The sequence below is a fragment of the Leptonotus elevatus genome, chromosome 4 (assembly GCF_054856555.1).
Source record: "Leptonotus elevatus isolate MCC_2025b chromosome 4, RoL_Lele_1.0, whole genome shotgun sequence".
Lineage (NCBI taxonomy): Eukaryota > Metazoa > Chordata > Actinopteri > Syngnathiformes > Syngnathidae > Leptonotus > Leptonotus elevatus.
The window spans coordinates 2,794,921-2,819,453 of NC_141242.1; the positions used below are offsets into that span (position 1 = coordinate 2,794,921).

General features: G+C 41.7%; 2 protein-coding genes across 11 annotated transcripts in view; one reads left to right on the top strand and one right to left on the bottom strand.

The window, feature by feature from the left end:
* Positions 1-211: 211 nt before the first annotated feature.
* Positions 212-2,036, bottom strand: LOC147175001 (uncharacterized). Its single transcript, XM_086074079.1, has 2 exons — positions 1,798-2,036; positions 212-1,289 (listed from the first exon to the last, which is right to left on the bottom strand). The coding sequence occupies exons 1-2, from the start codon at positions 1,981-1,983 to the stop codon at positions 225-227; spliced, it is 1,251 nt and encodes a 416-aa protein (XP_085930205.1). The 5' UTR covers positions 1,984-2,036; the 3' UTR covers positions 212-224.
* A 2,310-nt stretch (positions 2,037-4,346) lies between these two features.
* LOC147175002 (unconventional myosin-IXAb-like) overlaps positions 4,347-24,533 on the top strand; it is a 123,476-nt gene continuing 103,289 nt past the window's right edge. For all 10 annotated transcript variants that reach the window (XM_086072736.1, XM_086072739.1, XM_086072742.1 and 7 more), the window contains exon 1: positions 4,347-4,698. The gene's annotated coding sequence lies outside the window, so the exon portion shown is untranslated. The remainder of the gene's footprint in view (positions 4,699-24,533) is intronic.

Sequence of the window (24,533 nt, forward strand, 5' to 3'; positions counted from 1 at the left end):
TACAAACGACATTCAGGCTGAACTATTAACATAAAAAAAGTTTTATTTAAAAGTGCTACATTGCTTAAAAATCTGTGACACACAATTTGCCCAAAAAAAATCTCCGTGACCAAATGATTCAATTAATTATTGCCACTCTATTAAAAACCGTATTGAACAAAACCTTTCCAGAAAACTGCAACCAAGTACAAATGACATTTAGGCAAATAAATACGTAAAAATATTTATTTCAAAGCGCTACTCAAAAATGTCACCAGCTCATCACGTACATCGCCACCTTCCTCCTCCGCCTCCTCCTCTTCCTCATCCACATCCTGCGTCGTGGTCGCGCCCGGAGTGTCCCACTGGTCGCTGTATTCCTCTCCTTGCCGCTCGCATATATTATGCAGCGCGCAGCAGGTCAACACCATGGACTTGACCACTTGGATGTCGCTGTCGTTCCTCTTGGTCAGACAGCGCCACCTGCCTTTGAGTCTGGAAAAAGCCATGCGTACCATCACCCTGGCGATGCGCACGCTCTCGTTGTACGTGCGCTGCTCTGGCGTCAGCGTGCCGTCTTGCCGGAACGCTTTCAGCAGCCACGGCTTTAACGGGTAAGCCGAGTCGCCCAGGATGTAATAACCGGGTTCGAACCTCCCTTGCTCGGCCGTCTCCCACAAGGAAGACTCCCTGAGTGCTTGGGCGTGGCGCAGACCGCCGGCCACGCTCGCGCACGCACTCCAAAACAGCCCCTTCCCATCCACCACGCCTTGTAGGATGATGGAATGCCAGCCTTTTGCGTTGATGTAATCACGGTGGTTCTCCTGAGGCGCGATGATGGGAATGTGGGACCCGTCGATGGCGCCGACGCAGCGGGGAAGCCCCCAGCTCTCCTCGATGTCGGCCGCCGTCCGTCCGAGCGTCTCCGGATCTGGGAAGCGAATGTGGCGCGGCAGCAGCAGCGCGCACGCGGCCGAGCAGAACTCGCGCAGGCAGCGGCACACCGTCGTCTTGCTGACGCCGAACAGTTGGCTGATGCTGCGGTACTCGCTGTTGGTGGCCAGCTTCCACACGGCGATGGCCACGCGCTTCTTGAGCGGCACGCACACGCGGAAGTTGGTGTCGCGCTTCTCCATGGCCGGCCGTAGCTTGGCGCAAACGTCCAGGAAGGTCGCTTCGGACATGCGGAAGTGGCGTATCCACTCGGCCCGCGTAAAGCCCGGGACGATCTGGTCCCACCACACGTCGGAGCGGCTTACCGCCCAGATGCTCGGGCGGCGGCGGCGGCGCTTCAGCAGCAATTGAAGCATCTGGAATACGCAACACATTGGCTTTAGTTATCAAAGGTGTGTCGAAAGATAACTGATGTCAAAAAAATGACATTTGAAACCCAAACTAAATTTTTGCACCTTCAATGTGGGCCAAGCGACCTACCGGTATGCACAAAAAGATCCTGCAAGATATTCGACGACTAAAGAATTGTATTAGTCGACTAGAAATTGATGAAAGCACATTTAAAGACTTTTAATCAATCCAACTGGTTCTGTTGGATTAATTCAGTTGTTTTTTTAAACCACTTAATAAAAACTACTTTATCTCTGAAAGCGGTGCTTAACCAAACTGGCTATTTCTTTAACTTTTTTTTTTAATACTACAATGTTAGAAATTGGCATTTTAAAAAGATTGTTTTTGGAACAGTCAAAAGATCTATTCACAAATTTGGATTACTGTGGTAGTCAGCCATGTTTTTTTTTTGTTTATTTGTTGTTGACGAACAGGAAATCAAACCCAGTGACAGACACCAAACCGTTATCTAACCATCTGGCGTCGCCGTCTCCGTCTCGGAAACGAGTCGTCCTCCAACAACTCCCAAACTCTCCTCATTTTCTCCGCGGTGTTCCTCCGCGCAGCCTGCAGTCTCCTCTCGAACAAGGCTTTCCTTCTCCTGGTGATAAAGAGCCACATGCCGAGCAGAAAGCACACCATCGAGTGGATGTTCTCCATTGTTGATATTTGTTAACTGACGTTCCACTTCCGTCGCTAAAATTAAATGGTCACAGGCTCGCCAGCGGTGTCGCGGTGTTGTGACGTTACTGTTTACTTATGGCTCTTTCCCGCCTAAACAAATCACATACAGCGTCCGACTCGGTAGAATTAATATTATCATTGTTATAGTGTATATTACTATTAGTACTGCTGCTGCTGTTATTATTATTAATATTAATATTAATATTGTTATTATTATGCTTGATTGACAGTTGACTACTTGTTTGTGCGATTTAACCTAACGGGTTGTATGTAATTCATATTTTGACCACACGAGGGACACCTTGCCTTGGCTATAGTTAAGTGAAACAAGCGCCATACGGCAAGGGTCTTGTCGGTCGTAGGTGAGTTGAGGTTAAAAAAGAAAAAGTGAAAATGGTTTGCGTAATATGTAAAAAATTAAAAAAAGTTATATGAATGCTAGCCATTCACATTTGTTGTTGTATTCTTTCAAATTAACTTCATTATTAACCTAATGTGTAAACCTTGTAAATATATGTATGATTATGAAATACTTTATTTTAATAATAAAGCCATTCCCAATGTTTATTCTATTATACAATTAATGTAATGATAGAATTAAAATTTTCAAATATAAAATACTAATATTTCCTTATTTACAATAAACAACCAATTGTATATTGAGCTACATGAAATGTATTTACACATTTTAATTCATAGTGTGAATATCCTTGCATCCATTTTGTATAACACTTATTCTCTTTGCAAGGATAGAAAGAGCCATTCACACATTAACAGTCAATGTAGACTCTAGATTGCCTTTAATGGGCATAACATGCATGTTTTTGGAATTCAAAAGGAATGTAAACATCAAAACTCTACATTGGAGAACCTTAGCCGAGATTCGAACCCTAAATCTGTGAGGAAGATGCGCTAACTACAACTCTAGTGAGTACTTTTGCTTCACTTTATTTGTATGCTAACACGTGGGCATTTTGAGGTGGTACTTGTATCAACACACTGAAGAAGAAAAAAAGGGCCGACCACTTTTTTTCTTTTTCTTCCTTTTTTAAAGAATTTTCCCCCACCTTGATCCCATCTCATTTTTCAGGCCTCCTGGCTGACCTTTCCCAAACTTTCCACTCGTGCTTTGACGCCTCCGGCTATATTCTCCCATCTGTGACTTTATTGTGTACCGCTGCTGTCATGTCGCGCGTGGATGCGGGTCTGGCGGGGTGTTTGAAGCACGCGGCGTTCGGTTCCCGACGTTAGTGGGCCGAGGGGGAGGATTTCCTTTTCAACATGTCTGGCTAGTAAATATGTCACCGGGTTGAAAAGTGATCCGGTGAAAAACAGGTGGGATGTTTTCAGACCTTGCCACAGGAGTGTGTGTGTGATGTCTTTCTTTACGCACCACACTCACACACGCATGGTGCAAAAATAATGAGCATTAAAGTACCAATCGGGCCTCAAAAGGTGTCAGGCCGAAATTGGCCTTATTTTAAGGTATCGGGTTCTCAATGGTTATGGAGGTTCTTAAGACAAAAAAAAAAAAATCAGACACAATAATCCCTCCTCAGCAGTAGTTGGCGCTATAACGGCGGCCGTTTGATACATTGGCGAATCATCATCCGCATCAGAAAGAAAGGTCTTTGTTGACAATTTTTTGTCATAGTTGAAGTATTGCATTGGTATCACATCCCTAGTAAGCCTATAAATATTAAAGTTGTATGTTTTTGTTTATTTGTGTGGTTTGCTTGCGGTTTTATTTGATTGTATTAAAAAAACAATTTTTTTTAACCGTTTTCTATTTGCACTGTGAATGTTGATCTTGCAATAAAATGTTTGAAAACAAATGATTCCAGCTTCACGTGGAATAACAATACAAACATATGTGGTGTAGGTATTTTTTTTTTGTCCACTTGGGGTCGCCATACTCACATTCTTCACGGGAGAACCTGTGACCTTGAACATATGTGGCTTCAAAGGCGGGGCCTGGCTTGGTGAGTGACATGGGAGTCAACGAATGGGAGCGTAAAGTTGGCCGGCTGTTAGCTTGTTGAGCGACTCCGCATTCATTTTTTTTAAAAAAATCATTTGTTTTGCATCTTTTTTCATACGACGTGTTTGCGATGTGATGTTTTTTTTATCTATCCATCCATCTATCTATCTATCTATCTATCTATCTATCTATCTATCTAGCTAGCTAGCTAGCTAGCTAGCTAGCTAGCTATCTATCTATCTATCTGTCGTTAGTGTAAATGTGATTTGTTGTGATGTTAGTAGGAGGGTCTTCCTCCTCCCCTCTCACCCAAAATCAGCCCCCACTTCCCCTATTTCATCCCACGCGTGGACGCGCGGCGCGGCCACGCGCATCTCTGTGGAGGAAGCCCGGAGGAGAGCGACGCGACGCGACGCGAGGCGACGCGGCGTGACGCGACGTGACATGACGTGAAGTGACGGCGAGGACCGCAGACAGATTCACGCAGAAGCCCCGAAAACACGCACGCTCGCACACTGGAGCAGCTTTTTCGCCTTGAATCGGATCGTCCATGGTCGGCGCATCGCAGCGGCGGATCGCGGCTGGCTTGTCCGGACGCACCGCACTGGGCTCCGGCTGACTCGGCGGCGGTTGGCCGCTCGTCCTCGTCGCTCCGGCGGACTGGAGGCGGCGGAGGCGGCGGCGGCGGTTCGGTGGAGGAGGGGGAGAAGGTAAGACCAAGACCCCCCCCCCTTATGCTCCTTGTTTCTCCATTTTCTGCGTGGACGTCATGTCGCACGCTGTCATCATGTCCACGCACACGTACCGCGGATATGAAAGCAAAAAAAGATGCAATATGGTCCCCCGCGCCTCGTATGAATGTCACAACGTTTTCTTACGTAACGCCTCCATGTGCGCATTTTTTCTTTTCCTTTTTTTTTTTTTCTCTGAACAATATGTTCATGTGGTCATATTGTCGCAGTCTCTTCCATCGGAAGGGAGGGAAGGACATAAAAAAAAAAAAATGGGGGGGGGGTGCTTCCAGTCTCCTTTGCAGCTGGACGCCCCCCAAAAGCAAGCAAGCTTCTGATGTAAAAAAGCCCCCCCCCCCCCCCCCTTCTAATCCCATCCCATTCCATTATTTCAAGTGATGCTGTTGCAGTGGTCAGGTGTGAAAAGAGGACACAAAACATTTCCACTGTCAAATTGAGCTGCAAATGCAAGTCATTCACTGTTTTTACTAGCGTCAGTAAAGATTTGGAATTATAGTGTCGTCTTTCAAATGTTTTAATGCCCCCCCCCCCCTCCTTTCCCCTGTTAATCCTAATGGCAATTAAATATACACCGTTGCCTCGAGATACGAGTTTGAGACCCCGCTTGCAAAGTTTTCAACATACAAACCGCTATCTGGCTGATTATTATTATTATTATTTTTGCCTTGATTTGAACGACAAGAGTGGCAGCGAGCCACTTAACAATTTGAAATGTACATAAAAAAAATCTTCAGAAATTGGTTTTCAACACTCCCAGTTTAAGTTTTCTGTCAAACTTAACATAAATGCTGTTGTCATTCTCTTTATTTGAAACAAGTAAAAGACTTTGGCCTTGCTAGCGCAGCGCTAACACACAGCGGGGAACTCAATTGATGGGCTAACAGATAGCATCAAATATGACACACAGTCATGTATTCTTTATATTCTGCAAAGAACCACCATATTTGTGCCACGCAGCCGAATTGAAGGCCGTTGCGCTCGTTAAAAGCAACTTAAGGCTGCGCTCGTGCCGGTTTTGTCTCAAAACGTTCAAATTCGGATTGCGTGAAGACTGGTCGTGTTGTGGCTTGTTGGTCAGCTCGCGTTGTAACTCTGCGCTGGCCTTGTGGGACAAGTTGAGACCGGCCGTCCCGTCCAGACCACCCGGAGGCCCCTCAGGTCTCCGGGTCCAGAGGGGGGGGGGGGGGGGGGGGGGAGGGAGACCCCGCCCTCATCCTCTCAGCTCTCAACCGGCCTGTGGCCATTTTGTACTGAAATGCCACCAGAAGTAATTGGATCAAACTGACATGAACGTCTGTTGGTTTAGCATGTGAGCAGTTAGCATGCCGCCTTCCTTTAGCCGTGTGAAACAGAATAACGTTTTCCTCCGTGCCCATCTATGTAATCCAGGAATTTCACTTAATTTATTCACAAATTATTAATTTCCTACGAATAATTCCTCTATTCATTTTTATCTATGCCAAGTGGGCATCCACCTGTTGCCATTAACGGTGAAACGAGTCTAGCTAGCTTTAGCAATTTTACGCATAACGCTAAACACCGTCAAAGTGGTGGGAAGGCCAATCCTCAAACTAAAATCTTGAAATCATCTAAAATCATTGTTGCCTTGGCACACTTTTATTTTGAAGTTGTTTGTGGCAGCGCCGCGCCCGCCCGATTGGAAGTTGCAACCGATTGAAGTTTAAATTGCTAGCATAAACTGTTAACACAAACACAACAAGATGTCATCCGTAAAATCATGTTCGCTGTTTAAGGACACTACAAAAACTCCAATTACGCTGACATTGTAGAATATGGCGCCTGTTCGCAGCGTTAGCGGCTAGTGGCTAGCAGCTTTTATATATATATATATATATATATATATATATATATATATATATATATATATATATATATATGTATTTATTTTTTACTGAAATGTGCTTGTGACACTGTAAAATACGTGTGGTGGCTAAATAAAAATATTGTGGGACTATTATGAGCAAAATGGCATCCAGTGGTGCATAAATGCAGCCCTTTGACCGTTTATTTTCCATCCCAGAAGAAGACGCATTCATCTGCAGCATGCGAAGGCGGGATGGTCACGCTCATGAATCATGAATGGCGCCGTGCACGGAGCACCTCTCTCATTCGCTTGATGAAAACAGGACAGAGGTGCCACATCCAGGTCCAGAAAGTAAAAACCCTGCCACAGTTTGGCTTGAGCCTCAGGTGCTAGTTAGCTAGCTCCTTGCTAGCTCCCATGGTGCTTGTTTACCTGCTAAAGAGCTAGCTAGCTAGCACCCATGGTGCTAGTTTACCCGCTAGGGAGTTAGCTAGCTCCCTAGCGAGCTCCCATGGTGCTCGTTTACCTGCTAGGGAGTTAGCTAGCTTCCTAGCTAGCTCCCATGGTGCTCGTTTACCTGCTAAGGAGCTAGCTAATTAGCTCCCATGGTGCTCGTTTACCTGCTCGGGAGTTAGCTAGCTCCCTAGCTAGCTCCCATGGTGTTCGTTTACCTGCTAAGGAGCTAGCTAGCTAGCTAGCTAGTCTTAGGGGCTAAAGCCAAACTGTGGCAGGGTTTTTACTTTCTGGACCTGAAAGTAAAAACTCATCTTTCAAGGCAAACAGAATATTGTGTGTTATGACTACATAAACATGGTGGATACCATATGAAAGATTGGAATTCATTCTTTCATTAGAAAAAAAGTATGTTTCTACCTTATTCCGTTCTTTAGTAATCACCATTTGAAAATAGGTCATTTGAGTGACATCAAGCAAAAATGTTCGCTCTGTGAATTAGATTTAATGTGACAAACGCTTCGATCATACATGTCATCCTTGAAAACGTTCTATTTGCTAAAATCCGCCATCTTTTCATGTCGTTTGATACCCGGGAGCCCATTGAAAAGAGATACAATGCTGCCACCTGCTGGCCATAGTTGGTGGGTGTTTTTGGATTTTTCACAAGACATTGCACTGCCCATTGAGAAAAAACCCCCGCAGTTGACGTTAATTGACGTTGTTGGCGGTATACAGTGGGCGTGTACTTAACGTCAATTGACGTTTTTGGCGGTAAAATACTTAAATTGGATGAATTTACTCATGTTATCAAAATGACTAAAATAGCAGTGAAGTTTGGCATCATGTGAAAAAGCTCTCGGCACCCCAAAAAAAATGGTATCATTGTAAATCATTGATGTAGGTAAGAAAAAGCTCAGGGCCAAGAACGGACCCTTGAGGCACACCGCTTGTGACGTCAGGTAGTTCTGCATTTGCATTTCCGATGATTACAAACTGCTTTTGCCCGTAAAGCTTAATCCGACGTGAATTATTCAAGATGAACGTTAGCGTGTACACGTTTGTCTCTGACGTCTCCCCGTGTTGCATGTCGACAGGAGGGATGGGTGGGGGCGGGGCTGGGGGGAATGGGGGGGGGGGGGCGCAGCGTCGGCTGTGCCGCTGTTGTGCGAGTGACTTTGCGGGCAAGCTGCAGCTGTCAGAATGATGTGCTCAGCCCGCCTCTCGCAGGCTTTGCTACTTACATAATAAGCCAAATGAAATGTTAATGTCAGCAAAGATGACGGCGCAATGAGGGATTTCTCAAGAGTGCGGCGGGCGGGCGGGGCGGGGCGGGTGGGCCGGCGGGCAAACTGCAAGGGAACTGGATGTTTGTGTAGAAACGCTTCACTACAAGAATCGAATTTCTAGTTCCTAATTGGAAGCATTTGTTCCTGTCCCCCAAGCCGCAAGGGTGGCAAAAGTGACAAAAGTGGCAAAAGTGGCAAAAGTGACAAAAGTGACAAAAGTGACAATGCTCCGGTCACGCATGGATCGCTGTGACATTTTCCACGCGGAGATGTTTCCATGCGCTCGATTGAAAGGGAATGAGAAGAGCTGCTTTGATTTGACACGCCAGTCGTGTCCACGCGCACAACACCGTAAATCAATCTTTTTCAAAATGAGCCAGCTTGCGAAATGACTAACACCCGGTCTAACCTGCCTCTGTGCAGATTGAACCCGCTTGCTGCGCCGGACTTCGTCCAGTAAAGCAAAAATTGTAGCAAGATCTATTTCGTTCTTTGCATTTCATTGTTATTTTCTGCTGTATGTTTTTATAAAGTGCAATATTATGTAGTGTTGCTTTTCTTTTTCTTATTAAATTAAACTTGTATCTCAAGGAGAGTCGCGTATGGTATGCGACTATTATCGTCGTCCTTTTGTAGTGGAGTCAATTAGAGCTGTCAAGAATAATCGACAAGTAATTGATGATCCCATTCGTCGACAACTATTTTAATAATCGAGTAATAATTTAAAATGGTCCAAATCCTCTGATTTCAACAGTAATTGTTCAATTACTTCTGTAGTCCTTTCATGAAAAAAAGATGGATTATCTTCTGTGTTTAATCAAAATAAGACATTTGCAAACATCTGTTTTTACTTTGGAAAACTTTGACCGAACCAGTGTAACATATTACAACAACATCTACCTTTTTTAAATCACTATATGAATGCGAAGTACGAAATAAACACCAATAAGGAAAAAGCAATACGCTTTAATGCAAAATTTAAATGAATCAGATTAATCGATTGAATAATCGCCAGATTAATCGATCCTTAAAATACTCGATAGCGACAGCACAAAAATGACTCACATTAGTCGATTAATCTATTGAATAATCGACAGATTAATCGATTCTAAAAAAATATTCAATAGTGACAGCACTAAAATGGCTCACATTAGTCGATTAATCGATTGAATAATCGTCAGATTAATCGATTCTAAAAATATTCGATAGTGACAGCACTAGACTCAATATTAAACAATGAATTGCCAACTTATTGACTGTTAATTAATCGACTACTATTTTAATAATCAAGTAATCGTTAAGAGACATTATTCACCTTAAAATTGTCCAAAACAGACCGATCATTTTTTTTGTGTTAAATGAAAATAAGACATTTGCAAACATGCGCTTTTTACGTTAGAATGACGGAACTGTCATGTGATTTGGCTTAATTGATGTTTAGTTGTTGTTTTTTTAAATCACTAAACATGACCAAATAAACAATGGTTAATAAACAGCAGTCAGGACAAAAATGTTTTCAAATGGTATCAGATTCATGGATGGGATAATCGATTGTGAAAGTATTTGCAGTCTTTTCCTAACCGATGCGTTCAGCGCAGCGTGGATTTTGGAGTTTCCCCGCTTTGTGTTTCATGTGGAACGACGTCTCCATGTTTGTATCGACTTGGGCCTTTTCTTGTTAAGACTGATTTTATTCTCAGTTAATTGTTCCTCTTTTAATGTTCTCGGGTCATGTTGTTGTGAATTAACGAGCGCGAACGCGAGTTCGGCTTCACGTCCGCCGTCGAGCCGGAAAGTCGCCGGAGGTGTTTTTGGCGTAAGACAACACCAGGATGAGGTCAATGCCTCGCATAGCGTGTCAGCGCCGTGTTATGTTATGTATCTCTCAGCAGGTGTATTTATAGAGCCGCGCACAATGGCGGAGGGGCGGAGTCATCTTAAATAGCGTCTGTCATTGTCCCAAAAAGTCCAGTGTCGGCTTCCACTTTTTGACTCTCGCTTTCATGTTCTCCAAATGGACGCCGCGCAAAAAAAATGTTTCCACTTCCCTTCAATTGCTTTCACGAGCAATTAGCGCGTTTTACGCGGAGCAGAAGCGATTGCCGTTCCCTCCGGCTTGCGGCTTTCTTTACAGTCAAAAGTTTTCCTTCCGGGCAAAACAAAGAAAAACATGCACCAAAATTGGCTTCTGTGCTTTTATTAAAGCTCTGGTGGAATTGGATTTCTCCAGATTCTTTTTTTCCCGGCTCATTTTTGGGCGACAAAATGATGCTCACATCGTTCCATCCTTGTCTTCCGTCCTCGCGTGAGTTGCGGGTGAGCTGGAATTTTCCCCATCTGACACCCCTGGACTCGTCGTCACCAGGGGACATACAGACTTTAAGAACGTTTTTTTTTTTTTTTAATGGGTTCACTGCCGTTGATTTTTATATTCACCAACTGGAAACAACATTTTCAAAAGAACAAATGTAATCCATTTAATTTCGTCCAAAAGGAACGTTCATCATTTTAGCGTTTCAAAGAATTTTATTTGTCTTCATATTTTTTTACATTTAAACTTTATTGCTGTCACTATCGAATATTTTTTAGAAAAATCGATTAGTCTACCGATGATGCAGTCGATTAATCGGATGTCTTATTTTGACGAAACGCAGAAGATAATCAGTCCTTTTTTCATGAAGGACAGAAATAAGTGAATAATTACTGTTGATATGCTGAAATCAGGCGGCACGGTGGCTGACTGGTTAGCACGACCGCCTCCCAGTGCAAAGGTTGTGAGATCAAGTCCGGGCTTCGGCCTTCCTGGGTGGAGTTTGCATGTTCTCCCCGTGCTTGCGTGGGTTTTCTCCGGGTACTCCGGTTTCCTCCCACATTCCAAAAAATATGCATGGCAGGTGAATTGGACACTCCAAATTGTCCATAGGTGTGATTGTGAGTATGGTTGTTCGTCTCTGTGTGCCCTGCGATTGGCTAGCAACCAGTTCAGGGTGTACCCCGCCTACTGCCCGAAGCCAGCTGGGATAGGCTCCAGCAACCCTTGTGAGGACAAGCGGTACAGAAAATGGATGGATGGATGCTGAAATCAGAGGATTTGGACCATTTTAAACAAAAAAAATGGCTCCAAACGATTGCTCGATTATCAAAATAGTTGTCGATTAATTTCATAATCGATTACTTACTTACGATTAATTTTGACAGCTCTAACTGCCACCCATGCTTATACGTCACATAGTTTGTTTTTCAATGGCTCGGCATGGAAGAAAGTTGGACAAGTTGAGGCACCTCGTTTTATGCATTATGTATATCTTTTTTTTTTAAACAATCGACCGATGATCTCATTTGCTCCCCAAAAACGTATTTATAATCACTATTTTTTTCAGCCCCCCAAAAAATGGTATCAGCATCAGCCTCCCAAAAATCCACATCAGACCCTATTTTGTTGCTGTTGACCGTGGATTGATTCCGTTTCATCTCACTTTTTCCGCATTTTATCGCCTTTGCCGGATGATTGTGAGTGTCAAGAAGAGCTCCGTGTCCTGTGCTAGACTGTCCTGTGCTAAACATTCCTCAGCCTAAAGACAGTGCGCGCACGTGTTTTTTGTGGTGTCGTGATATGAGAAAAATCACGTCGCGGTGGCGTGATTAGAGCGCAGCGTCCGGGGGACAATCCGGTCCTTTGTGGCGCCTCGGCGGCCGCAGTCAGATGTTCGACATCTGTTTGTCGACTGACGCTCGCCGCTAAATCTCATTGGCCGTCAGTGACGTGCTTCATTCCGACTTCGCTTTTTCAGAAGGTCTGCGAAGCGGGCAGTTAGCGCACGTTTGACGTTGTTGGCTTTGGAAACTTATTTTTATTTAAATCGGCGTCGTCCGTCTCGGTCATAAAACATTGGACTGTACAGTGCAGGGCAGGGCGGCCATGTTTGAAAAGGGAGATGGTATGGAAAAAGGATTTTTGAATGTATGGAAGACAAATTCAAGATAGGAGCAAAAGGGCGGGAAAAAAAAAATTTCACCCAGATTTTTATTTAGTTATTTATTTTTGACAGCCTGACCCACAAACTCCACCCATTTCCAAGCTGACCTTGGGTCAAGAATTAGAGTGGATCGGTCCACTACTTGGGTCAATTTGACCCAACTTTCTGGATTGTTTTGTACAAAAAACCCCAAATTGAGTCGTTTTGTTTAAAACAACCCCCCCCCAAAAAAAGTTGTGGATTGGTTCATATATTTGACCCAAAATGGATTATTGGTTAAAACAACCCCCAAAATTGGGGTCATTTTGTCTCCATAATTTGGGGTTATTTGGTATTCAGGGTTCCACTAAGCTAGCAGAAACACTCGATCGGCGTCATTGATCAGGTACCGCTTATCAATAAACCAATCCGACTCTGTGGGGCTTTTTGAGCGTGACGAGCGAGCGTGTACGGGGTTCGATGGAGTGGCGGTTGCGTCTGAAAGTGGCCAGTCTTGTCATTAGCGGCGCCATTTGTGGTCTTCGGCGGCGCGTCTTGTTTATCTCTGAGCTTCTGCTCTCAAATGACAGGAAGCTTGCACGCTCATCAGCTAACCTCATTTCACGTTGGGCTTTCGAGCAACAACTAAAAGCTTGTATTTTGTATTTATTTATTTATTTGATGGCGTTGGCTTTGGGATTGGATTTAGACTCAGTTGTGCTGCGGTTCTTCTTCTTAGACTGATAACAATACCCGAGCGTCATAAAGATCACAACAAATCAGTGACGGCGATTTGCTCAAACCACCAATCAATGGAGGCCGTGATTGAAATGAACTATGAAAGCGATGTCATGCTTCATGTTGGAATGGAGGACCAAAACTGCCAAAATTAAAAAAATAAATAAATGGATAAATAACAAAAATAAAAGTGAAAATAAAAACGGATATAAAAAATATCATTCATAAATTTAAATAAAAAACAATATATATAAATGGAAACAAAAACTATATATATATATATATAGCCATAAATAAATCAAAGTAAAAATAAATACATGTAAATAAACAGAGCGTTTTTATTGATTGATTGATATTTAATTCTATCTGTGTATTTATTTTTATATTTTTATTTTTTGAATTTCGTTTTTTATTTTTGTATATATATATATATATATATATATATATATATATATATATAATGTATTTATATATATATATATATATATATATATATATAATGTATCTATATATATATATTTATATAATTTCCATTTATATATTAATTTTTTGTATCTAATTTTTGAATGATATTTTATATCTGTTTTTTTTTAACTTTTATTTATTTATTTATTTATTTAGTGATTTATATATTTTTTAATTTAGGCAGTTTTGGTCCTCCATTATATAACCACGTTAAAAAAAAATTACCAGTTTTTTAAAATGTATTTTTTTATTTTTACTTTTACTTATATATATGTTTTTTGTTGTTTTTATTTCCATTTATATGTATTTTTTAATTACATTTTTTCATTGATATTTTTTTATATCCATTTTTATGTTCACTTGTATTCATTTATTTATTTAGTCATTTATATCTTTTTAATTTTGGCAGTTTTGGTCCTCCACAGTTATGACCACCTGCCTTGGTGGAGGTCTCCACTGGCAAATGAAGCGTGTTGTTCATAATATACGCAATTTGCCCTCGTCTCGGGAATTCAATGCTCCCTCCGAGGCAGCCAGTAATGGCGGCGAACGGAATGCTCCGATTGGCCGGCTCCAATGAAGGGAGGGGGGCGATTGGCCGGCGCCGGCGTCGGCTGTTGTCACGGCACGGAAACGTCATGTGATCTGTGACGCGTGTGCGGTCAAGGTGAGCGAAGTGCGGTTAATTAATTCTAATGAATGCAGAGCAACGGAAGCGCACGCGCACACACATGTTTTTTGCATAACCTGTAATTGTAGTCCTTATTTCACACGTATTGATCTTCCGTTTTTGCTGTTGATTGATAATCATAATCGCAATCACAAAAATATTCAAGCGCAATCGCTTTTCGACTGCTTAATTGGGTGGAAGCGGGATTTATTTTCATGTTTTTAAATTCCACATTTGGACAAGCGGAGGCTCCTCGAGGCGCCGGAGCTCGTCAGTGAAGGAAGTTTCATCGTTTCATCTCAGTTGATTAGAGGAAGTAGGAAGGAGAGCAGGAACAGGAACAGAGAACAGAAGACGCACGCATACGCCAACAGTGGCCACTCAAGTGGGTTTGGTGGCTGGAAGAAGGCGGGGGGGGGGGGGGGGGTCGGGGGGGCAGCATCTGCACCACACGGCTTACAAACTGCATATGTCTTTTGTCTCTCGGACCCGTGTTGTGTTTGTGTGATGACATTTTAAAGATGCGTTTGAGGAAAATAGGCCCTTCCCCATTAGTGTAAGGTAAAAAAAAAAAAACGGATCTATTCTGCTGATATTATTATGTAGTTGTGGAGGTCCTGGGTTCAAATCTTGGCTCAATCTCAGGTACTTCCAAAATCATGCACCCGAGCTTCAATCAAGATTGTAAATGGTGCAAACGTGTTGTTGGCTTCAGCTCATCCGTAAACAGGACAAGTGCGAACGAAAATGCACAATATGACTAATATTGAACCGCAAAAACATGTCGTGATTGTCAAGGAGGACGCGGCTTGCCGCAAAGAGATGAAATGGCGATGATAAAGAAGAGTGTGAGGATATTTTCAGAGGCTGATCAATCGCCTTTGAGGGGCGTTTATTTTTACTTTTAAGACGGCATATTGGGGCCACGCATACTTTTTATTTTTTTTTAGGGGGTGGGGGCAATATTCAGAGAAAAAAAAGTGCAAATTTGCCACTTCATTAAGTGGAACATTGGTGAGCTTATAAAGTGGCAGATTTGCGAGAAATACACGTAGCGTACGACTCGGATGTTTGTGCCAACACTTTTCGTTCGGGTTTTCAAATAAGGAAAGTAATGGCTTGAACCATTTCATGTTAAGCATTCACACTTTCAAGCGTTGGGTGCGGCCAGCGACGAAGACGAAAGTCCACACCCTGAGGATCAAACATTTAAGTTAATTTGTTAAAATAAATATTTACTTGTACATTTATGTTTTGGGAATTCATATTTACACATTCAGACATTTTGGTATTTTTAAGTATTTAAGTTGATGTGTGGAATCTGCTGCTCTCCGTCATTCACTTGCATTGACCCTAAAGTATGCTAGCTCCTGATTGGTTAGTGTTTAGTCAGCTGATCGAGGATCAGGAAGTGTTGCCGCTCGAGCTGCCTTGCGTGTATGACGAGTAAAGTTTAAATTAAAAATGAATCCGTGTTCATCCTGCCTTTTTATTTTATAAACAGTGTCCCATTAACCACCAACGAATCCTCACATTACGCTACGTGTATTTGTCATAAGTTTTTTTCTCTCTCGTAATTTTGCCATTTTATAAACTCCCAAATTGGCCTCTTTCTTCTTTTTCTTTTCTTTTTCTTTTCTTTTTCTTTTCTTTTTCTTTTCTTTTTCTTTTCTTTTTCTTTTCTTTTTCTTTTCTTTTTCTTTTCTTTTTCTTTTCTTTTTCTTTTCTTTCCTTCTTTTCTCCCCCCACATTTTTTTGCCTCTTTTTTTCTTTCTTTCTTTTTCTTTTCTTTTTTTCTTTCTAAAGTGGCAAATTTGCGAGAAAAACACACACAAATTGATCACTTTTTAAAGTGGCACATATGCAAGTTTTTTTTTTTCTTGGAATATTACAACCCCTCTGAAAAAATCTTTGGTGGTGGCCAAATTACCCGGGTGGCCCGCCCAAGTATTAACATGGTGTGGGAAACACTGAGATATATATACACGGCGGATGGCGCTTTATACGCTGTCGTAACTACTCTTACTTTTGTGCCATCTTTGGTTACTCGACTACTCACCGACAAAAATCATGCTCCTGAATTCGGACCGGCGCATGTTGTTAAATCTGTTTTGGGAATGTGTTTGATTATTGTTTATGATTGATTATTAATGAGAACGTGGGGGGGGGGGGGGTTAACATACTTGAATTTACCCAATTGTTGATTTATTGATGAGGAGCCACGTGCATTATTCACGCCAGCATGTTCTTAGGTGCGAACTTCATGAAGAGATTCTTCATGCGTGCTCGTCACGCCGTGAACGTGGAGTGTGTAGTAGCGTGCACGTACGCTTTTGTGTAACGTGCCCCGAGGCTCATCCTTGTGTGAGATGCCGCCACTTAATGGACGCATTCTTGGAACTAAATGGGGTGTACCTAATCCATGTCATTGATACTTTTTCTCGCTCGCTCTCTCTCGCTCAAGCACTTTCTGGTAGACGCACACACACGCGCGCGCGCGCGCGCGCACACTCACACGCCGTCATGTCATGTTTGATACGTGCAAGGTTGTCGCGATCTCGCCACGAAGAGAGATGGCAGTGAGTCACGTGACCTCATTCAAACCTTTCAACACACAGACGGCCTGTTTGTTGGTGTGTGTGTGTGACGTCATTCCTGCCATTGGACTTTGACAGCCCCCCCCCTCCCTCCCCCCTCGCCAACCCATTTGTTCCTCGGCCGTCAGAAGGATTTCCAAACCATCTCCTGCCTCGTTCTTGGTCTGCGGTATCTAATAAGCGGCGGATCGTAAGAGGAGTGAGCAGCGGTCTGTTGCCATGGCAACCGCTGGCAGGGATGATGATGATGATTATGATGATGATGATGATTGGGCCAGGCGTCTCAAGTAGGGACGGTGATAGTAGAAGTGAATCCCCCCCCCCCCCCCCCCCCCCGGTTTGCTTGGCATGCTTGTAAAAATGATGACTAAGCGTATTTATTTCATTAGCGAATGATGATGAGAAGAAAATGACTTGAATGCTGTTTGAAGATGACGCTTGTACTCGTCTTGAAGTCGATCACTCGTTTCAACTCGCTGACGATTTGGAGTGACCCGCCCGCCGGCCGCACAGGAAGTGATGCGACACGAGCGCCTCTCAGGCGGAAGTGAAAGTGACCGCACGGCCGCTTTCAAGCTTCGACCGCAACTCAAAAGAGGATCTTGACGCTTTTGACACAGAGGACACTTTTGTATGAAAGCAACATCAGTTTATGGAGCTTTTCAGAATATTTTTGGAAAAAAAAAAGTCACTTCAATGTGGCAGAAAGGGATTGGGTAGATTTGAGCTGAAAACGAGGAGGAAAAAAATTGCATGGCCAGATATGACCCAAAAGGTTTTGCTAGTTTCTTTCTTTCTTTCTTTCTTTTTTTTTCTCTTCTTCTCTTTCTTTCTTTCTTTTTCTCTATCTATCTACCTTTCTTACTTTTTTTCTTTCTCTTCTTCTCTTTCTTTCTTTCATTCTCTCTATCTACCTTTCTTTCTTTTTTCTTTCTTTCTTTTTCTCTATCTACCTTTCTTTTTTTCTTTCTCTTCTTCTCTTTCTTTCTTTCGTTCTCTCTATCTACATTTCTTTCTTTTTTCTTTCTTTCTTTCTCTCCATCTATCTTTCTCTCTATCTCCCTATCTCTCTACCTTTCTTTCTCTATCTCTCTCTTTCATTTGCTTGTGTGTCTACATAACATGGTACCCATTTCTTAATGTACCAAATATTCTATACTTTGTTTAAAAAAATGAAATCGAAAAAAAAAATATATATTTTGAAGAAGACATTTTAAATCTATAATTTTCAAGTTTTATCATCCCGCCAGAATTTAATTATCGACCCATGCCTACTTTGAACACAAGAAATTTCAAACCGGTCATAAAAGAAGACACGATGATCGTAATATGTCAACAACCTTGCATCGTCTCGCTTTGAAGCGTTTTGCGTTCCGTGACATCTTTTTGACTGAAACGTTACACATTCAAACTACTGGAGTACAGAAGAACGCGATCATCATCATTCGAGCAATTTTACTCTTCTCAATCGCTCTGCCTTTGTTTTATATATGGCACGTAAATAGTTTGTTTGGTTGCCGTGCTATTGAAGATCACAAAGATCAGTACAAAACGTTGATACGTTCAAAAACGATATTGTGCCTCCACAGCAGCGAGGTCATGTCCTCACAATAGTCGGGTTTTTTTTCCCACCAACTAAACAAGTCCTGTGGTTTTGAACGCTGTGTCGGTCCATGTTGCGTCACCTTGCTCGAGGTTGCTCGGGTGCCTTCTTATTTTTGTTGCGCTCCTCTCGAGGGCGTATTGGACGGCGGCCCGGACAACGGCCCGGCTAAACACGGGTTTGCGGATTCCTCTGGTCTGTCAGCGAATGACTTGGATGCACCAAACATTTTTTTTTCATGTGTGGCTCACCAAGCCAAGACGTGTTGTAAAACAATTTCCAATTGTAAGTGCAAGGACGTCGCCTTGGCTGTTGGAGTGAAGTCCATTGGTTTCACTAAGTGGAGATCTCGGACCTCCAGCAGACTTCCCGGCATCAATGAGACAACTATCCTTTGCTAACATGGCATTTATCACAATTTTGCTGGGAAATGGGCGATTTCTTTTTCTGTTTTTTTTACTTTTGTCATAGCAAAATGGGCATTGTAACAAGGCTAACAGCTAGCATGCTAACTTTAACATGCTAGCAACCTGTGTGGACGCATAATGCTAATCTAGGAATATCTCAAATCTTATGGACAGTTATTAAAGTGTTGTATAGCGTTTGAGCTAAAACATTTGAACACTTTTGACATAACATAATAAAATAGCAACATGAGCATAAAAACCACTTAGGAATAAGGATTTTACATGATAGGCTACCCTTTCAAAAGGCTACTGAGAATGGATAAAATGCTAACCACTGGTTAGCTAACATGTACCAAGATAGCAACCTGTGCACAAAAGCTAACTTGCTAATAAGCCTTCTGAGTTAATATCTAAAGCTAATGAAATTTGCTAACATGCTAACACACCAAAAGATGAGTACAAAAACCGCTAACACTGGAGACAATTCTAAGTCGCTAACACAGATAAAGATAGCAAACTTTCTGGCAGATAAGTTTGCTTAAATTAGGTAATATATTTTTCTTAAAGGCCGGTTTTGGGTGTGCACAAAAACCACCTTAGCCACGGCCATTTCCATCTCGACTTTCTTTATTCACTGTAAGCTATGCGGTTAGGGGGAAAAAAATCCAATATGATGAGCCGCAGTGTTCCAAAAATTTAATCTCATCTCGGTATTGATCGCTTTAATGTGCAGAGACCAGAAGTTGATATTGATTATCGTCCACCGCAGACGGCACGCGGCTGCCGGGCCAATCGGCAGCTGAGCCGGTAACCGGAAGATCAATGAAAAATGATGGAGCTATTTGGGCCGCGTAAAGACCCGCCCCCCCCCCGGTGCCATTATGTTTACCGTCAGTACCGTCATCCTCCAGCAATGATATCACTTAGCCGCATGTTTAACACAATTTCATTATTGATGCATCACTCAAAAGTATAACAATTGTGGAGACTGGAGACATTTGGACTCAAAAGCATTGACGCATGCATGCTTATGAATTTGTCAATTTTTTTTTTATGATATAAAATATAAAAAGGCAATGACAAAATAAAATGAGTACCGATGTGTATATTATATAAGTGTACATATTTAATATTGATACATATGTAACTAAAACTAAAAGTAATCAGTAATCTATAATTTAAGACCTAAAACTAAAATTCTATCAAATAGCACAAATATACGGTAATCCTAATATATAAACAACACATGACAAAATAAAGGGGAAAAAGCATCTCCAAAATACAATTATATCATGAAAGTATCACAAACAAAAACAGCAACAAAATAAACAAAAATGAAATATGATGTATTGAAAAATATTAATACTCATTTAATGTGTAGATAATTTTTGAATAAAATAAAGATTTCTTTAAAAGTAAATAGTAGTACATATTAGTAGTCCCTTAAGCCATAAATTCTATAAAGTAAAAATTATGCAATTGTAAAAGAAATCTGCAAAATAAATGCAAATATGATGAGCAAAAATGACCAAAATAAAACAGGTCAAGAATATGCCATTTATAATATAAATATACAACACAACTAAAACGGAATCAACTAAAATAAAATGTATGATATTAATTATGGATATATTCTCAATAAAATTGTAATAAGTAATTTATGTTAATGAAGCTCCATCAAATAAACAAATATAATTATACTGTATACAAGCAATTAAAATAAAGTGCAATAAAATGGCTCCATTTACACAAATGTGTCTTTTTCCCTTTCCCCGCGTCGCTCACGAAAGAGTGCCGCCTCAAATTGATTGAAATCAAGCATGCGGCTGTAACCATGGAAACAGATGCTCCCTGAGTGACCCATTTTACAGCGAGGGGGGTGTCTTAAATCAATAACACCAATTTAGGGATGATGTCATCGCAGAATGGGACGCACCAGCCACACAACAATGCGCTGGGCATACGTGTGTGCGCGTGTGTGTGTGTGTGTGTGTGTAGCAGCTGTAGCTTATGACCTTTAGTGGAATATTTTGTGTTGTGGCGTCTCAACCGAGCAGCGCATGATGGGAAATACTGACATGCGCACACACACGAATGACTCTGTAGACATCTGTAGATGTCCCGTGACAATACTTTTTGTGTACTTTGTGTTCTCTGAACGGGCCGATGCTGTGCGGAGGTGGCAAATCCAGGTCCAGAAAGTAAAAACCCTGCCACAGTTTGGCTTTAGCAAGCTAGCTAGCTCCCTAGCAGGTAAACGAGCACCAATGGAGCTAGCTAGCTAGCACCTGGGGCTTCATGCCACCGTTTGGCTTTAGCCCCTGATGCTAGCTAGCTAGCTTCCTCCCCAGCAGGTAAACGAGCACCAATGGAGCTAGCTAGCTCGCACCTAGGGTTAAATGCCACAGTTTGGCTTAAGCCCCTGATGCTAGCTAGATAGCTTCCTCCTTAGCAGGTAAATGTGCACCAATGGAGCTATCTAGCTAGCACCTGGGACTAAAGCCAAACTGTGGCAGGGTTTCTACTTTCTGGACCTGGATTCAAATCCAGGGGATTCGACCTAAGCTGGGATTCGAACCCATAACCACAGAACTGTGAGGCAGAAGTCCTGAACACAAGGTCACTCTGCAGCCCTGCTAAACAAATGGTGAATGTCAAAGCTGAATAAATACTTCCTTAGTTGAAATCAAGTAAAAATCTGAACGGTCCTTCTTGTGAAATTGTTTGAATTAACGTCCTGAAAACGTGAAAATGCTCCATGCTGTGCAGAGGTGGCAAATGCAGGACCAGAAAGTAAAAACCCTGCCACAGTTTGGCTTTAGCCCCTGATGCTAGCTAGCTTGCTAGCTCCCTAGCAGGTAAATGAGCACCAACGGAGCTAGCTAGCTAGCACCCGGGGCTAAATGCCACAATTTGGCTTTAGCCCCTGATGCTCGTTAGCTCGCTAGCTCCCTACTTTCTGGACCTGGATTTGCCACATCTGATGCTGTGCACTGTATACACACACACACTAGTTGAGCCAAACGCACGCCCATGCACACACCTTTTCCGTATATGTACGGTTTTGTGTCTTGTTTACATGTTATTTGTTGTTTATTATTGTTTAGTTAGGCCTATTTATATTTCATATGGCCACTTTTGTTGCGATGACAAATGTATTCTTTTGTATTGTGTTTTAATCTATGAAATTGTGTGACAAAAGCACAACATCATTTGGATTTCACGCACTCATACCTTTCTATTGCGGATTGGATGTCGTGAGTGTGTTTGTGTTACGTGGCATCAGGGCATAAATGCCGTAATGATACACTTCTCTTGAGTTTACAGTACCAGTCTGAATTTGGGTCTTAGGCAGGAAAACACGCTTCCTGTGTCAAAAGATTTGTCGTGCGCTGCTTGTATGTTTATATATACGTGCGTGTGTGTGTGTCGAGGAATGCTGAGGTTTGGTGTTTATTGCTGTTGCACTGGTGAGAACTGAGTGCAGGCCGGAGAGCAAGAATGAGGGAGGGGAGCGGAAGAGGAGGATAAGAATGATTCAGACCAGAACTGCTTTGTTTTTCAAACCAACTTGCAGTGTAAAGGCAAAAAAGAACTGAGTCACTTTTTTGCTCTCCTTCGTTCAAGCGCTTTCTCCCCATGTCGTACTTTTTAATACAGTGGTAGTTTGCCCGAAAGTTCAAACTTATAGCTTAATTTATTTATATTAACAAAAAAAAAAATCCCCATCAAAATGAATTGAAATGTCACTCAAATCTAAAAAAAAAAATTATATATTTTTTTTACAAAATTAAAAAATCTACTAAACAACAAGACGCCATTGTACCGGTAAACTGAATCCACTTCTTAAGTGGAGCCAAAAGGGAATCAACCAAAAAGGGACTTTTTTTCATATTGCAAAATCCTTTGAAAACAGGATCCGGTTCTGATTGGCTTGTCAGTTAATGACAAACTAATGTAGGAGAAGTGAATTAGAAGCGCTGTGTCTTCACACTGTACAGAACCAGACCAAACCACAAGTGGCTCAACTGTTAATCAAACCAAATAGAAATACTCCAGATGTGATCCAGATTTGGTTCACTTCAAAGAGGTCTGAATTGACTTCACGTGAGGTCGATTACAATCCTGTTTAAACGGAACCACACACACAAAAAAAAAAAAAACCTCAACAAACAAAAAAAGCACATTTTCATTTGGCTCATTTGATCGAGGATCCACTTCTCTTTGTTCACACTACATGCAAATCCAATTTGTTTCTCAAATGGGATCCTGGTGTTCTACTCTTTATTTGCAAGTGAAATGATGTTTTGGGTTACATCGCAAGAGACACGAAAGCCACTCATACAATATCATACAATATCGAGATATAGTGAAAAGTCTGATTTGGATCTGTCAGTGTGAACAAGGCCTTTCTGGTTCTGGTTTCATTCAGGCAAAGTGGACTTCAACCACACAATTTTTTGGGGACCAATCTCTTCACATATGCACTAAAACACAACAGACAAATCAATCTTACATTACTAAAAGGAACACTTGAAACCTATGAAAAATCCACAAAATTAATCCGGCGCACTTTGTGTGTGTTTTGTGGTTGTCCAGTGGATTTTAGGAAGCATCACAGTCAATAGAGCGGGACTTATCGCTTCTGACCCCCGAAAAAATAAACCATTACTCGAAGTAGGGATTTATCTTTATCGGCTGGTAATCTGTAATATCCTATATTTCGACATCTGCACATTTTTGATAACTTGCTCTCCAGAAATTCATTGTAGCATGCAGAGCTGCAGCTAACTCATATTTTTACAATCATATGTGACACATTGACGTCGAAAAACGAGTCACACAGAAGTGACCCTTATTTCAGAAATTTGGTTTTTGGTATTCTTCAAAAGAAAATTAATGTCTACAACATAACATTATTATTCCTTATTACGTCATTACCACAGATGTGAATAAGTAGATATGGCACACCTCCCTTGAGATGCATGCCTATGGCGACCCTAAGCTAGGGGGGTCAAAGTCATCAGCGAATTCCATGTGTGTCGACACGACGGCAAGAAAACTCAAAGACCAGTGTAACCTTTCACAGGTAAAAATATTTTTTATGGCTTTTCTTTCACAGATGACATATTGATAGCACACAGTTTGCCGTTGACAAAAAAAAGTCAACCTGATTTAAAATCGGTAAAAAAATGATCAAGTTGCAACTTATTTCCAATGTCCATGCATTGCTTTGAATTGAAAAGTCGCCCCTACCAACATGGCCGCCACGTAGCAACCTGGCATATATTTTTATGAATTATACAACCCAAACAAACGGCAATAGACTAATCAGAAGGCCATATTTTGAGGTCATGAACTCTAGCTAGCTAGGCTAGCATAGCAACTGTTGCTATGCTAGCCTGGCGACTGTTTGTGGAAAATCCTGCGGATTCCTGGCCTAAATTTTGCCCATAAGTACAAAATTAGGAAAAGGGAATCTTCATCTTATTAACCATATGTTGAGGATTAGATATCTACGACAACGAGAAGGTAATGAAGAATTGTTTTGCTATATTTGGAGGTAATTACTGACTTCTTTGTTGAGTACCTTTAACGAAATGTGATTTTTGAAGATTTCATGATGTAGATGAACTTTTAATTGATAAACAAGGTCGAAGTTTGACCTACTGAACCGTTATTGGCTCGAATCTTGGAGTCTTCCTGTGTGACCTGCGACTTATTTTGCTTGATCACAACAATTCATCAAATTACGAATTGTTTTCAATTTCAAGTGGACTACAATTTGAA

What these genes read in the sequence shown, in the direction of transcription:
- LOC147175001 (XM_086074079.1), bottom strand. Translation starts at nt 1,983, where the DNA reads ATGGAGAACATCCACTCGATGGTGTGCTTTCTGCTCGGCATGTGGCTC. An exon ending in GGAGACGGCGACGCCAGATG is followed by an intron (nt 1,290 to 1,797) that starts GTTAGATAACGG and finishes TGCGTATTCCAG; the next exon opens with ATGCTTCAATTGCTGCTGAA.